General features: G+C 29.4%; 1 protein-coding gene across 1 annotated transcript in view; it reads right to left on the reverse strand.

Moving 5' to 3' along the window:
* LOC107447331 (Tyramine beta hydroxylase) overlaps positions 1 to 18,091 on the reverse strand; it is a 40,361-nt gene that overhangs the window by 8,536 nt on the left and 13,734 nt on the right. The window contains exons 3-10 of the mRNA XM_043039066.2: positions 16,624 to 16,797; positions 15,796 to 15,882; positions 12,883 to 13,062; positions 12,533 to 12,635; positions 10,663 to 10,829; positions 7,252 to 7,434; positions 6,405 to 6,464; positions 5,267 to 5,394 (exon numbers count right to left, since the gene is read on the reverse strand). Coding sequence (XP_042895000.1) covers positions 5,267 to 5,394; positions 6,405 to 6,464; positions 7,252 to 7,434; positions 10,663 to 10,829; positions 12,533 to 12,635; positions 12,883 to 13,062; positions 15,796 to 15,882; positions 16,624 to 16,797 — 1,082 coding nt within the window. The remainder of the gene's footprint in view (positions 1 to 5,266; positions 5,395 to 6,404; positions 6,465 to 7,251; positions 7,435 to 10,662; positions 10,830 to 12,532; positions 12,636 to 12,882; positions 13,063 to 15,795; positions 15,883 to 16,623; positions 16,798 to 18,091) is intronic.

Raw genomic sequence — 18,091 nt, forward strand, 5'->3', positions numbered from 1 at the left:
AAACTTGCGTTGCCGTCGTGAACAGACATCCAGTTAAAATTCAACCCCTCTAGCTTGTCGGAAAGTAAAAGCATTTTTGGTTAGCGATAAATTTTATTTGGTTTTCTAATGAATTAATCAAACGATTTAACACATAAAAATATATTTTATAGGACATCAGGTGATTTTGGCAGAAACTGAAGAGCAAGTTCTGTCATGTTCGTTCAAGCGTGTTATGTTCAAATTTATCAATATTATAAAAGTTAATGAATATGTAATAATTATTATTTTTGAAATTTCATCCATTTCAATGTTCAAAAATGTATATGGTTTCCTTTTGTTTAAACTCAAGTGTTTTGAAATAAACATTCTTTTTAAGAAAAAAATTCTTTATAAAAAATGGTTTCTTAACGCTGAAAATTATTTTCAAGCTAATATCTTTGCATATCTTGATGCTTTTGTCATTAAAAATGTCAACAATTAACTTTTTAACAATTTTATATCAATATTTTACTAAAAACAGGATTATTAAACTGAATTCCTATCGCTGCACAAAGTAGCCCCACTTGGGGGCTACTTTGTTTAGCGATAGGTTTGTTTTGACTTATACGGTATGTTTTGACTTATAATTTGTAAATATTACATACAAATAATGCCAATATTGATCAAATTCACTCGTCTGAGTCCAGTTATGAATATAATACCGATAAATTTTACTAAAGTTTGAATTAACATAGTTTTTTTACATGTCACAGTACAAAAACTGCGAAATCCTACACAAAGTAGCCCCACATGACGGTAGGTCAAAAGTTGTAACGCTTTAACAGCTTTTGACCTAATGGCCGAATTTGACTTGATGAACCTAAACGTTTCTAAGTATAACATTTCCACTTCACATTGTATATTACACACAGACTATAATATTAATTATCATAAAATAAATTAATTATCATGAAGTGAAACATCTCTTTTTAAGTTTTTTGAAAGCTTAGAAAGTTTACCTGAGTAGAAATAATTAAGAAAACGACACATTATTCGATTGGCATTTATCGATTGTTGCAATAATGATGTAATTATCACCTGACAAAGTTAAATTTGAAATTAAGTTCTAATTCTTCGTGAATTTTTTTTTAATATCCGAAAAAATTTTCGCGGTTTCAATCATATTAAACTTTATAGCTAGCTCAATTTTGTGCCCCTTTTAACATGGTGGCTTTGGTAGATACCACACAGTTAGAATTTTCTCTCTAAAATTATGGTAAAATAACTGGCAGCAGTCTGTCTATCCAACTAACCAAGAAGTTTACGGTAAATTTTTTCTTTACCTTTACAGTTTTAAAATCGTTTTTAACTTGTATGGTTAAAAAACCATTAATACCAAATTATGCTATTTTTTAACCATTTACAACTAGTATGGTTTCAAATTTGTTAAAAATACTAGATATGGCAGACAGCGCAGCAGCTTTATGGTGCTGATATCTATCAGGGCTAAAGAGAATAGAAGGGCTGGTTCACTCCTTTGAAGTAACTCTCGCCGCTCCAAGCCTCCGATTTTCTCTAGTGACGTCACTTTGGCTGGTATTGGATCATTTCTTTTTGCGAGATATTCTAAGACATTTGTTATTTTCTATAATGACTTTCCTCAGTTTTTGCAGTGAATTTACAAGAATTTAAAACTACAGTGAATTCGCAATAACTCGAATCTGATAGGACTGACGAAAAACTTCGACATATCGGAAGTTCGACTTACCGTTAGTTTCGGTTTTGGACTTTCAAAATATTTTTGGATTATTTAATTAATGCTTATTAATTATAAATCTTCTAAATGCTTACAATATTTAACATCATTTTTCTGACAAGCCATTTACGATAAGACTGTTTGAAGCACTTTATGATACCCTGGTCCATCGGCTGCAACTTTGCTGTTGTGTTTGGCGGGAGAAACTGCAAGTTTACTGCTTTCAAATTAGGTAGATCACTATGCGTTGTGCATTTATCCATAAAGAGTATCACTTTTCTTTNGGAAATCGTAGCTTCAGTTCTAAGAGCGGAGTGAACTAGCCCTTCTATTCTCTTTAGCCCTGGATATCTATGCGTGAATGATAGTATCGTATATTAATATCCCAAGGTCATAAATTAGGGAGGGCAAGATACTGATAACTTTTCATGTGCTTAAGGGATTGGAGGAAACGCTGGGACTCGAACCCCCAGTCTGGCAGATATGAGATTGACAGATAATCCCTCTCAGCTATAATGTGTAGCCAGCTGCAAGGAACTAAGTGGCATCATTAGCTGGGGACTGGTTGGTGCGATAAAATTCTGGTTGCTTAACCGTATTAGGTGAAAATAGTAAATAGCCGATTTTTATCACAATTTACAGTTTGAATACCATCTTATTTATGGTTATTTGACTGTTTCGTTTGAATATGGTAAAATAATAATTAAATAAATTGTTATTTAACCATTTTTTCCAAGGAACTTCTAACAGTGCAATTTTTGAGGCATAGAAATAAGAAGAAAAAACAATTATATTCAGAGTTAGAAGAAAAGAAAGAAAACAGAGCTTCATATTTTCTTCATATATGTCAGTTTTTAAATTTTTGGAGAAAAATAGTTATATTTAGCTTAAAATGGTGATCACTAAATGTCGTTTAATTTAAAGCCATGGTTCGTAAGCATTTAAATTTGGAACCATTGAACTATGAATGTAAAATTGTTATTAATCAATTACACTGAAGAGCCAAAAAAAGTATGCAAATAAAGGGGTATGGAGCCAATCAAAGTACAGTGCTGCGATCGGCAACACGTATATAAGACAACGAGTGTCTAGCACAGTTCTTAGAGACCAGGCACCAGGGAGATTCGCTCAAGCCTCGCTAGAAACAAGACGTGTTATCTCTGCGCAGTTATGCCTTATCATAGAATAGCCCGCGGCGGAAAGGTGCTCCCCTCAGGCCGCTCTCAACTACCGATTACCGTTGACCAAGCCTCGTCAGATGAATTACTTAAGAATTGTGGGATTACCCCACAATTTCTCCTTCCGAGAAAGAACATGGACAGAGATGAAGCTAAAGATTACTACTATCAGTTTACATTGGAAGAACTGGTAAATGTGAGAACACCCTATTTTAGGTTCCTAAGGAGTCCAGACTGGCGTACAAGTCCTATATATTATTACATCCAAAGAGGAGGTGATGGAATAAGCTACGCCATTGATACAATGGAACAAAAGATGAAGAAGGAGAATGATCTTAAAAACGAAACTCCAGATACCCTCCCAGAATCCAAAGCTCAAACGACTGTGGAAGAGGACGCAACCAAAGACACAGTGTCTGTTCCATTCATTATACTGACTGATATGGATACTACAGAATTTCCTGATCTCTCGGAGAAAAGGAATAAGAAAAAGGGGAAAAAGACGAAAACGAGTGTCAACCAGGCGACACTTCTCGACAAAACTACAGAAGCCGAGCCCACCCCAGTCCCCGCTCCCGCCATCCCAGCGGACCCAGTACCGGTAGAGTGTGTGAAGGATGCCGACTTGGTTGAACCCACCACTTCTAACACCATAACTATGGACTCGACTCCTAACAAAAAGATAAAAACCCTTATCAGAGGACTTCAAATTAATACGGAAATTCCAGTTACTGAGAAATATCTCATCGAATTCGGACTTAAACCTGATAAAATAGTGCAACTTAGAAGAAGAAGTGAACAGGAACTTAGGCCCCTCCCACTTTTCCTCATCATACAAACAGATACGCCCACCAAAAGGAATATCTACAACATTAGGTCAATGCTCGAGAATACAGTTAAAATTGAAAGATTTAGAGGAGGGCGATTTCAGATACAATGCTATCGGTGTCAAAAATACGGCCATACCCAACGCAGATGCCCAGCAACCGAACCAGCCTGTATGAAATGCGCCGAATCCCACTACACGTACGTATGTACGAAACCCAGATCATCTCCTGCTAAGTGCATCAACTGTGATGGTGAGCACCCGACCTGTTTTTCAGGCTGCGGTGCAAGATCCAGAAAATCTAGTGATCAACCTATAAAGACAACAGACACAGCGAGTAGATTTTCACTTCTCTTCAAGGAAATGAAAGAACTTTTGCAAAACGAAGAGCTGGTTAAGCTGCTTCGTTTCCTCCTCCCCGAGACACAGAACTAGAGTGGTTTTTCCACTGGCAACAAGTCATCTCTACACATGACCTCCACAGTATTATGCTTTGATGAACTTTTCATCTAATTTCATTCGAAATTTTATGCCTATTCAACTTAAGACTTTTTATTTTAGATGGATCGGTAAGTGGCGCTTCGCGCCAAAAGCCGAGATTACACCTATTTCCAACGTTCCAGCACAGTTCTTAGATCGGTTACTGCTGCTACAATGCCAGGTTATACAGATTTAAGTGAGTTTGAACGCGGTGTTATAGTCGGCGCACGGGAGATGGGACATAGCATCTCCGAAATAGCAATGAAATTTGGATTTTCACGTACGACCATTTCACGAGTATAGCGTGAGTATCGGAAATCCACCCAAATCCCCAGACATGAACATTATTGAACATATTTGGGATGCCTTGCAAACGTGATGTTCAGAAGATATCCCCACCCCCTCTTACTCCCACTGGTTTATGGACAGCCCTGCAGGATTCATGGTGTCAATTATCTCCAGCACTACTTCACACATTGATCGAATCCATGCCACATCATGTTGCGGCACTTCTGCGTGCTCGCGGGAGCCCTACACGATATTAGGCAGGCATACCAGTTTTTTTTACTCTTCACTGTAGAATGACAATGACAGCCAGGGACGGCTCAGAGAATGGAACGCTTGGTGGCTGGTTGAGTCTTATACTGTTTTCGGTCTGCACTGTGGATACTTTAGTATGGCAAATATCCATCGTGATAGAGGGATTATGGGTTAAGGTTCAATTAACGTCAGGCTAACCAAGGGATAGGGTCAAAGTTTTTTTTCTTCTCCTTTTTATGTTACAAAAAAAGTCACGCAGTAGACCCTCCAAGTAAGAAAAAATAAGGAGCATGAAATATCAAATAAATTTCAAAACATACAGCAGCGTCAACCAGTTCTTTGTAAGGTTTGTATAAGTTAAAAATATAAATACAAGTTTGAAAAATTTTAAATGTATTATGTAAATTTTAAAAAAATTGTCATATCATAGAGAAATTCACAGTATTATTAATTTTTTATAACTTCAACCTACATAATTTTCTTTTTCTGATTTTATTAAACGTACCGTAAATATACTTTACTTACTTATTCATGTAGTTGAAGTAATTATACAGAACTTTAGTGTCAATAGAACTTTTACAGACTTCTAAATTCATTTTTGGATAGTAATGGACATAATTTACACACATTTCGTCACTTATGGCATATCCACCCTAATAAAAAATTAATCATTGTATAAACATTTTGAGTAAGTATACAAAAGTCTGTAGTATATTTTAAAATGTGCCTCTCTTACAATACATCTAACATTACACATCTGAGTAGTACAAGGTATTACATATGAGTATTACATGTATTGAAATATCTCATTTGTCAGAAAACGTGTGTGTTATCGCCATTTAATGTTACTTAGGCCAATGGGGTAACTTAAACCCTTTTGCGAAGTAACTTTCAAATTTTGATTCTAGCAATACTGTTTTTTGTTTCAAATATAAACTATGAAACTTCACTTAAATTTAAGATAATTACATCATAAATTTGAACCTTTCGTCATTACTTTAATCAACAAAGTCGCATTTTTAAGTTGAACTTCCTGCAAACATTTTTAAACATAATCTCAAACAGAACTTTTATGGTTGGTTTACTTCATTGATTATATTTCCATTTTGATTTTTGCTCCATATTTTTAAATTTATTCTTGTTTCCTAAATGAGTTAACAAAGACAGGCAAACTTTCTCCACAAGGATCAGATTAGAAGTGAGGGGTTCAGAAGGATACTTATATAACAATAGACACTTAAATGAATGTTTTTTTAATGTTAAAAAACCGTTATTGATTTTGTAATTCTGTAACTTAATTTACATTATTTATAAGATGATTTAACGTTCTTTAAGAAGTTAAACCTATTATGTTTAATTTTCAAGAACATTATTTTTTAATTAACTTTGTAAATGTCTTATTTTAGAAAATCTTGAATTTGTTGTAACAAATTACTTTTGTTTGTTCATTATATTGTAAGCAAATAATTATAAAACTACGTAATTTAATCTCCTGGTAATGCTTTGTTTTAATTGTTAATTGGAATTTTAGTGATTTGTATCAGAGTTTTAAATAAAATATTTTAATTGCAAAAAACGTATTAAATATTTCCTTAGGCTTCTTGTTTTGAATATTTAATAAAATGAAAGTTAAAGAAAATCAAAAACTATTTGCATTACTTACCAAGGTAATATTTACTCTATCTATAGTAGAATAATGACACGTTGTCAACAATGCGTCTCCCTGTATTGAAAAAAGCACAAAAATGTGTGATTTGTTTTTTAAAGTAGTATAAATCCATTTAAAAAAATGAACTAATGGAAATTCAGCATGATCATATATGTCCATTTTTATATTCTAGTCATGCATTCAACGGGTATCGACTATATCGTAAAGTAATAACAAATAGTGGCTCATATATGCGAGTGCATATATTTCTTAATGGAATTTTATATATTTATTTATTTATTTTAAAATGGAAAGAGAAATATCTGTTATTGCGGCACTAAATGCAAAAGGAAAGATATAAATATTCTTTCAAATCAGGTAATTACTGATTTAAGAAATCAGGTAATCATATAAATTATAAAAATTTCCATTTTTAGAATTTTTTTTTTATAAAAAACAACCGCCAAGGATTTTTTAGCCTGATTTGACACTATTAAAATTGATTCATAGTATAAATAATTCCTAGCCTACACGTACCTCCAGGAGTATATGTAATCACCTCTGGGGTACATGGAATAAAAAGAAGATATAATTATGGGCAATAGTGTTTAACTTGAGTACAAGTTACTTAGAAACAGCTTCTCTATTTCTTTATCACCCTGACCAATCAGTTTTTAACTTGATTTCTAAGTTAAAAGTACCATAATTTTATAAGTATTGCGACTTGTATTTTAACACGAAACAATGGTTAAAATTTGGTTTAAAAAAATAACAAGTTATCAGGTACGGAACAGACAACACAAATCGTGCCCATTTTTTTATAAAAAATTATTTGCGTTAAATGAAGAAAATTATTTCTTACTGGCAATACATGCACTTGCTGCTTGAGTCTCCTAATTTCTTGAAAATGTGTGCTATAATGGTCATCTCTGTTTAGTTCTGGTAATTCATCAGACCCTCTGATATGTCTTGTATAAACTTTGATTCCTGTTAAATGTGTATGAAGTTGTGATCCAAAAATAACGATTCCGTCATCAGGAAATCCCTATTAAAAGTAATAGCAAATTTATAGAATAGAATTGAAATTGTGTCATTTATAGAATAGAATTGAAATGGTATCATTTATAGAATCGAATTTAAATGGTGTCATTTATAGAATAGAATTGAAATGGTATCATTTATAGAATAGAATTGAAATGGTATCATTTATAGAATAGAATTGAAAAGATGTCATTTATAGAATAGAATTGAAACAAAAATTTTATGAACTCCCATGAAACTTTTTTTGTAAATATGCGTAATATATTTTTCGAAAAACCAAAAAAAAAGAAGAAAAAAAAAACGAGTATAATTTTTTTGCGTAATGTTTCGATAATATTACATCTACAGCTATGAAATAGTAATGCACGATTGATCAAACAGTACGCTATGCTTATACCCTTGTGTGCATTGGTGTAGATAAATTTTTAAATGTTAAAAAATAAATATTTATCATATTGAACCTATATCCTAGATATATAGTCGATGCACAATTCAAGAATATTCGAAATTATGCTTATACCATGTTCTTGGTGTGGGAGGACTTTAGCTATTAGGTTCACCAATGGACAGAGGGTTTTCTTGTGGCAAGAAATGTTTTTAATGATTTTTTCACATAAAAGTATATTTTTTTACTGTAATTAAAATGGTAATATAGGTCAAACTAGGAACTAGTTATATTCATATCATTTATAATAGAGTGCTTTTAAAAATGATTCATAAAACATGTGTCAATAAATTCATATTTTATATTGTTATAGAAATTAAATCAATATTCTAATTATTGCTGTTAATGATTATATTTCTTACAGTATTAACAATTTCAGAAAATTTTAAATTATTTCAGTTAAAAAGGTTTCTTTGTTACATTTATTTTGTGCTATTAATGTTTGAGACATGGGTCATTTCCACGGAAATATAATTTTCAAGTCAGTCACATGAACCTCTTAAAAAAAATTAAAATAATGTTTTACGTGTATAAATATTGACATAATTTCCTTACAGATTTTTCCGAATATTGACGGATTTCAAACTACTTACACTTGGTGAAACAAACTTTTTAGGCTCATGATTCCATTATGAATTTTGAAATTTACTATTATCAGTAAAAATATAACGTTTAAAAATATTTTAGGGTTACGCAACTTTCCCACAACGGAACTTTCCAAAAAACAATATTCACTTTTATAAGCGCTTTGCTTGGGAATTCGCAATAAGGTCTGACGCAATATTAAACAGAATTCTGACGCAATAGCGTGCACTACCACTGCAACTCTACTATTCTTTTTCATAATATATAACTGCTGCAATTATATATATATATATATANTTGGATATGGGTATTATAAAAGATGAAAATATCGGCTTTGTTGATTTATACAGTAAAAGAAATGACTTTAATTTTAATATCAATAAACTAATTACTTGGAATTCTAATGTTTCTAAGAGCATCTATGTAAATTTCATTTTTAAACAAATGAATAGAATTAAAAGAATGTGTAGTAATGTTTATTTATCCAAAAAACAAATAGAAAAACACTTTTAAGTACGGATAAATAAAGCAATGTATACCCAGCTAATGTAAATAAGTTCTATATAAAGTCATTGGGTGTTATTAATGTATGTTATTATTAATAAATATACTAAAAACTTCTTTGTTATTCTATATTTTTACCATGTGCAAATCCAATTCGGGCAAATCTGTGGCTAAAAATATGTGCAAAACGGGCAAATCATGTTTCTCTCTCTCTCTCTTTTAAAATAAATGTTACTTTTTTAAAATCATTAAAATTGTAAAATTAAATATCAACCTTATTAATCATAAAATTTTAAATTATCCAGTATAATATTATTACCTTACACACATCCATTTTCGGACCAATCCAAAATAATTATAAAATTTGCTTATCTAATGATATTTTTTAAGAATTATTTATTATTTTAATAACATTCTTTAATACACTGGTTATCATAAATTAAGGAAAATTCACAAAAATCGCGATAANATGATAACCAGTGTAGTTGAAAATATTTCAAACTCTAAAGTATAAAAGTTTTTACATAATTTTAACGAAAGTAGTTTTAACGGGAAAAATGTAAAATTTAAACGAAATTTGTCGAATTACTTTGAGTCATCAAGTTTTAAAAAAATTACATGTTTGAAATTTAATTTCTCGAGAACTATTCGACCGATTTCGTTCAAGTTTTGCATTTTGCCATTAAAAATTACATTATTTATGAGAATATAAAAAGATTACCAATAATATTTTTTTACTATTATAAAATAAAATAATAAATGCATTTTAAAAATTTATTTTTGTTTGGACTTATCTTTGGATATACGGATTTTAGATTCGTGTGTAAAAATTTTTCGATTCACTTAAAAGAAGTTCTTGACATATGGTGAAATACACAAAAAGTTAAATTAACATTAAGGGGTCGAAACTTTGGAGCGCTTTCCTGAACAAACTATTGGGAACATATTTTCCAGATAGCGGCTGATCTCTATGTTTTGGGAATCAGAAATCCAAATCCTTCGATAAAAAGATGTGTTGATTCAGAGAAAGTACGTTTCTGTGTCTGATTTCGTAACTTAAAATATCGTCTGCACTAAATAATTAGCATATTTCAGTTCACCCCCTCGAAACATTAGGACTGAGTTATAGAACGTGAAGTTCAAAAGTTTAAGATCAAAATTCATTAGATCAAAAGTTTTTCATGGTAGTCCGTTTTTTATGTTGCGCACAAGACAAGTTACATTAAATATATCTTTAAATTAAAGATAAATTTTCTGCTCTGAATAGCATTTTAGTATAATTACTTCTATTGGGAATAATTTAAAACTGCTACTAGAAAACACGGCAGATTCTGTAACATATTGAGAAGTAAGAGTGAGAGTTAAGACTAAAGAGCTAAGAGTCAACCAAAGGCAAGAATTATTTTTGATGTCTTTATATTGAGAAAATGCCATATTTTTTAATTAGTTCTTTAAGACTTTCGAAACTTCCGAAAAAACTTGAGACCACCTTTTCTAAATTGCGACTACCACCCATATTCTAAGGGTCAAGAATCCGAATCCGTCAATTTGAGGTCAGGCCCTCTAGCTACAAAGATTGAGCTCCAGTACCTGAAAATCCAATCAACAGATCAAAAGTTATTCAAAGTGTTCCATTTTTTATTTTGAGCGCTGTACAAGTATAGGAGCATAAACAAGTGATAAAAAATGATTAAATACCGCTCGCGTGCATTCAGCCACACAGTAGCCTGTTAGTGCAAAATCTGTTTGATGAGGAGGAATTGCCATTTTATTAGTATACTCAAGACCAAGTTCCATAACTCCAGCATCGTATTTACGAAGCGTAGAGGTGTAAGTGAGAGTGACACCAGAACTGTCTATCATACCTGTAAATAAAACGATATCACTTTTAAGTTAAAAAAATGATGTGTTTCAAAATAAGGAAATTCATCATTATCAATTGTCAAGAATTTTTATAATAAATGGTACACTTATCTAAAATAGTTTCATAATAAATAGTGGTAAATGCTTCATTTTTTTTGGTCTTTTTTTAAATATCTAAGTTATGATTTCATTGGGGATAGATTGCTAATTTTAGGTTATGTTGTAAATGCGTGTCAATGTTCACAATGCTGGCCATTCATAGAAAGGTAGCAATTCATTTTATAACTATGCTCGACAATACGCTTCTAAAGAAAAAGTAAGTCAAGTACGCAAAACAACAATGTCAAGTACTCAAAAAATTTTATGCAATAACGAGAAGATTGACGAAATGTGTCGACAACATTTTTTGTTAGAAACCAGTTTTCTAATTGTTATTTATTATAAAATTAATTGTTCCAAAGAACTACTCAAACAAAGAACTTTTTCTCAGTGTACTAGTCTTTTGAAGACTAGTAGACTGAAAAAAAAGTATGGTCAAAACTACCAGAATATGGTAAATTTCGCCTTCTTCCTGGCCCTATGGGAACAACAAAAACAGGGTAATTTTTCCGAAGCGCTTTAGTAATGATTCTGGTCAAATTGACAATTAAATATGGTTTAACAATATGTGATAAAATTTTTATTTACCAGAAATTTTTTTCTCCGTTAAATGAGAAGGGTTTATAAGTAAAAACCTAAGCTTTAAAACGAAACATTATTTGCAGTAAGGATGTGAATAAGAAATATTACAAGATTACATGATTATGATTGTCAAGAAATTGTATTAGTAAAGATAACATGCTTCATAAAATTTCATTTTCTGTAAAAATAATCAACACTCCGCTACTGCATCAATTTATTTGTTATTTTATATTTAAAGTTGAGTTTAGAATTTCATAAATACTGAGACAAAATTTCTTTGTCGTGAAAGAAATTTGAATTTTTTTTCTATCATTCTTATATTTTTTAAAATTACAGTGCCACTCTTTGCAGCACATGAAATGAGCATACAAACAAACGGTACCCAAATGCTTACAATTCAAATCGAAATAAAACGCATTCATTAATAATACAATGCATATCGAAAGAATACACCATACACTCTTCTTAAACAAAATGCTAAGCTTTGCTTAACAATTTTTTAATAAGAAACTTAACATATCTTTTAATAGCATTTAAAAATAACAACTCAATTTGACTATTTATTTAAGAAAAAATTTAAATATTTTTTAAAAATCTCAACAAGCCAAATTAAATAGAAGAAAGAACAACTAAATATCTCGTTAAAATCGTAATATTTATCTGACTCATAATCGTAAATGTCGTATCATGAATCTCGTAAATATGCCTTCAAATAACTATTACTGAATTATGAGTAGACTGATTTTTATTAGATGCTTTAAAAATTTGTTTCAAATCTGGATTTTCAAATTTGAAAAATTATTTATTTATGTAACACTACATGGATAAAAGTTTTATAGTCATTAAAAATAAAAAGCAAAATATTATATTAAAAACAATGAACCCAAGAACTGCACCTAGAATTTAAGTTCATCCCAAATTTTGTGAATTACATTTACAGTGTCATAATTTAGAAAAAGTTTTAACAACATACATATAAATAATATTTTTCTGATAGTTTCATTCAACGAAACGACTAAAATACCTTCTTTAAGTTCAGGATTATTATAATGAACTTCCAACATAACGTATCGGGAAAAATCAGGTCCCCCAATTGGCAGTCCAGCTTCTTCTGGATATGTAAATGGCTAAAAAAATAAATAATGCTATTACGTGAATTATTCTTACATGAGGTTAGATTCATAAAATAGCATTACGCACACATTTTCTAATATCTATTGCTCTAACTTACTAAATAGTAAATCAAATAATTTTATATCAATGAGACATGTTTTATATTTAGAAAATATCCATGCAAAAATACATATATTTTACATACTAAACGAAATACTGGATAAGCATAGTTGACTAAAAGTATAAATGATCACATATTACCAATGCACCCATTGCCCATGCAGCTAGAACTCTTTTACAAGTTTCCAGAATCTGAGGTTTCTTCGAGCTACTGCAGGGTCCATTCCAGTCTGGTAGTTTTTTATCAGCATCAACCTCACAATGAAACACTTCCATATGATGGACCACTTCCTTGTTGCGATCTTCAATAGCTGGTGAAAACTAAAAGAAGAAAACCAGATTTATTATTTTAACTTCTAACTTTGTAATCAATAATATTTTTATAATCAATATGAGTTAATCGATGCAGACATATTTTGACATAGAAATGCATTGTATTTTCTGCCCTAGTTCTGTTGAATCATGTCTTACAAAAAATGCCTAAAAGCAAAAACAATTGAAGATATTTTAAAATAGATGCTATATTAGAAAATTCCAGACTAAACAAAACTGTGATTTTCCGAGAGTAAATAAATATATCGAATTCGGATTAATAATGTCAGTGACGTAATATCGGCAAATAAAATGGAATTTATTTTAATTTAAAAAAACTCATTGAACTGAGTTAATCGATGCAGACATATTATGACATAAAAATGCATTGTATCTTCTGTCCTATTTCTTTTGAATCATGTCTTACAAAAAATGCCTAAAAGCATAAACAATAAAATATAATTTCTTTTTTTTTTAAATAGGAAATTCCGTCTTAATTATTTAATTAATTGTTTCATTAAAATTTTTATTCACAAACAAGAGATTCCTGAGATTTTATAATTTAAACAAAAAAAATTTACTTTCAAATTTATAAAAGAATTCACATGGTAAAGTTTAAAAGAAATTACGATTGCTATTCGTAAGTTTTTATCTTTTGAATTTGAAAATATCTAAAACAAATGCTGGTCTGATGATTTGCTATTTGGAAAATTACGAGTGAAATATACATATCTAGTTATGCATGAATTGGAAATGCACATCTAGATCATGAAAATGTCGCCTTCAAATGACATATTATTCAAAAAATACTTCAAATAAAAATCTAGTTATTAAAATATTTTAGAAGAAATATTTTTTGAAAAGAAAGCTGAAATGTCAGGTTTCTAATTAATTACATTCCATACATTCTGTCCATACATTCATCATCAAAAATTATTTTCAAAATCTACTTTATCATTCTTAAATTTTTGAGCATAACTTTGCATATTGATTATATTTAAATTAGGCCATTGTGTAATAAAATTTGTCTAAATGCATTAAACAAAAAAATATTAATTCGTAATGAATTTCGTAAAAGGACTTCCAACTAATTTAAAACTATGAATTTCGTTTTGTTTATTTTTTAAAGTGTCAAGAAATATTTAATACAATAAATACTTTTAAGTTAACGCATATGTAACAAAAATCTCAATTTTATCATTATAGACGCATATGCGACTTTTTTTTTGGGGGGGGGGACATAATTCATTGTTAGTTTTGTTCGATTAAAACAAATATTCATAAAAAAAATTAAAAATGTGTTAAAAAATTTAAACTACTACTTTGAATTAAAATTATTAAACAAGCTATTATAAACAAACAAATAATTCGACTAGATAATTATATTTTAAAATATAGTTATTTTAAAATATAGTTATTTTCAAATTACATCTTTTGTAATCAATAAATGGTTAATCCATATTGTTTCACTGTGAAAAAAGAAGCTAAAATTACCAGAATATGTTTACATGTACAGTGTTATCTGGATATATGGTAACACCAAAAAGTAAGATAATTTTTATCATAGCACTGGTGATAGCTTATGTTGAAATTGCAAATTAAATATGGTTTTATTACAATGCTCTTTGGTGGTAAATTGAGTTTTAATAAACTACGCAACTGGAAAGTAAATTTGGTAAATTTACTATCTACTATAATGTCCACCAGTTTAGAGCCTCTAGAGCGAACGAAAAAATGCCACAGCAGGGCACATTTTATCCTGTTTATACAGCATAAAAATTATTTTTATCTATGAACACCAGTTCAAAATGTTTACTTCTTTTTGTAAATAAAGTTGATGATAGGTCAAATATATAAAGAAATCAAACTATTCCACTAAATTCACGCAGAGGCGGAAAAAAAGTTTTGTTAAAGTTACATTTCTGCTTGTGTTTAACTAGTTTTGACAAGAAATATTGAAAGACATAATGATTAGGTATGCTTTTATGACATATGAATGTGATGGGGATAGCCAAGATAATTTTTACTTAAATTCGAGTATAATAAGAACTATAATTTTTTAAACAAGAATTTTTGATAAACCATTACCATAACCAACAGAAAAATTATTAAATAAATAATTTAAATGCCGTAAATTTTGGTGTTTATTATCAGAATACTTTTTTTTTATTAAAAATGTCTTTTACAAATATGTTTTTTTACCAGAATTTTTTCATTGCATATATTTATTGTTTCGTGACTTTTTCTTGCGAAAATAGGTAATATTGAACAAGAGGCCTTATTAAGGGAAAATGAAAAGGATTCTTATACCAAATATCTATTTAAAAAAATTCTAAAATATAGCACTAAAAGGTGCATTTTGGAATAATTATAAAAAAATTATTTTGAATAATTATAAAAAAAAAACCTTTGAATAATAATGAAAAATATTTTCAATTATAACAATAATTACAAGCAACAAATCTATACATATTTGAAATCTTGTTCAGCTTATTTCCTACTTTTATAATTCAGGGAGTAATAGCTCAAATAAAAGGTGCAAATAGTTAGGCATTATATTTCTTGGCTTTAAAATTAAGTTAAATTTTTTATGTTAATTAATAAATTTCATTTGCAAGCGTATCAGAGTTATGAAAGACTTAAATTATCGTAATAACGACTAAAGGAATTTTTTTTATAGCTATAGAAAATAAATAAATTGTCCTTAAATATGGAGTTCTATTTAGAGCATAAACTTCTTACCTGAATAACATGATTTTTATTTTCAAACTCTGGGGGTAAAATGTGTAAACTGCACCAATATGTAGTTTCATTATTAGGCACTTGAACCTGAAATAAAATTAAAAAAAATCCCATAAGACTCTGAAAATTTTCAAACGTCAGAAAGTATTAAAAATCAGGTGTATTTTTTACAATGTAATTCATTGTGAATTTAATTTTACTAACCCATAAAAAGGTCTAAACTATTAATTTTATTTAATTCATCAAAAATAATAAATAAGAAAAAGAATTCCGTTCTCTATTATTTTTAATATACATATATATACTATGGGGTTAATATAGATATACTATGAGGTTAATATGCGAGAAGCAAATACGCAAATTATTTAATACTCAGTCTTCGAAACTATTTCTGATTAGTTTTTATTGGTGACAACTATTTAAGAAAAAAAACTTGATTCCGATAATAATTGTTCGTTTATTGTTTACCTTTGACTTACTTGTTATAGTTAATGTTTTTAAACTTTAAGTCACTGTCGAGATACAAAAATATAGAAGAAAAAAAAGAGAAAACTTCTAAAATGTAAAAAAAATTTTCGTATGAGAAAAAATATTTCGTGTTGTTTACAGATTTTAAATTGAAAGACTCGAAACAACTAGAACAGAACTTCACGAAAAGATATTTCTTCTGAGTAAAAAAAATAAATAAATAAAAAATAAAAATAAAAACGTAAAATGATGAATTCGTCAACATCGAATCTTATTACTCTAAAAAAGAAGTTTAGTTGATAGTTAAATTTGAAAGAAAAAAAAAACAGCAAAATGAAAGAATAAAAATATGAAAATTACCTTTGAATTATGAATTGTTATTGACTTCGTATCTGCAAGAAATCTTGGATCTGGAACCAAATTTTTAAGAAGTTGTACCCTTTGAAAGCCGTGTATTTCTTTGGATAAATTAATATCCTCAAGTCGTCGAAGAGGTCCTTTTCCCATGGCATACACTATATGGGTTGTTCCTTCCTAATAAAAAAAAAACACATTTTGTAAAATAATTTTTGATGAATGCTGAGAATAAGAATAAATGTAACACAAAAGACAAATCTAAAATAAAATAGTTGTATTTTAATAAAAAGTTATACAAAATATACGATAAAATTCAGTAGTTTTCAGTGTTTTTTCGAGACAATAATGACCAGAAAACTAATTTTGTCAGCCATTCTATGTATAAGGCGAAATATAATATCATATAATCATTAAGATTACTGAAAAGATTCTAAATTCCTATTTTATGGTTTAAATCCTTCTCACCAGAATTCAAGATTCTGGTGAGGATTCAAGAAAAAAATCTTTCTTCGCTACTATGTATGGTGCATACTTCTCGAAGGTTGCAGTAATACGGCGATTTACGGCACCCAAATCATTGTATTAACTATCCGAAATTGTTTCTAATGTTGGATAACAAGATGATAAGAAATGCTAGCACAACTAAAAACATGTTTACGTATTCGTCGATTCGTAATGTGAAACATAATTACTTATTTTCTACACGGCATATCATTAATGATAAATTAAGAAAATACTATATTTGCACTTGAAATAAAAATGTGTAGGATGATTGTTAGAAGATAGTCACGGTAAAAAATTTTCTTAAAACTTAAAAAAAATCAGTAGCACATTTTTTCATTATAATATGTGTATTTTTTTAAAATAGGGTATGTCAAGGTTAGATGACCATAGAGGAGAGATGGTCAGCTTACATATCCCTAATATTTATAAGTAGATGACAACAGATGCAACTGTATAGGAAGCATTTCAACTTGTTTATGAATTCGGATGAAGCATCATTTTTCATGACAAAAAAAGTAAAATTTCAATGTTTATTTTATCTAGGAGCAAATATTTTTCTTGTGTTTAGTGCTTTATTATTTTTCAATACGTTGGTAATGTTTTTAGGAGTGACTGAACATTTAAATCCTTTTGTTCAATCTTTGTCCTTGAGTAAAAATCAAAGGCATATGATGGTGGAGTGTCGCCTTGAGTTCGGTGGCCATCTCACCTTCAACTTTAGGCGAGATAGTCACATAAAATCGAGGTAAGATGACCACTTTTCCTTAATGTGCATCGACATATATCTGTTTATTTTTCTTCATATTTAAAATAAGCACAAGTCTAAAAGATTGTATTAAGCAAACAGAAAAAAAATTAGAACATTTTTTGAATGCAGAAATAATGTAAGGAAAATAGTAATAATATAACTTAATGCAGCGTTTTTCTTTTACTTTTCAAGATGTCGAATAAATACATGAGAAAATAA

The sequence above is a fragment of the Parasteatoda tepidariorum genome, chromosome X1, assembly GCF_043381705.1.
Source record: "Parasteatoda tepidariorum isolate YZ-2023 chromosome X1, CAS_Ptep_4.0, whole genome shotgun sequence".
Lineage (NCBI taxonomy): Eukaryota > Metazoa > Arthropoda > Arachnida > Araneae > Theridiidae > Parasteatoda > Parasteatoda tepidariorum.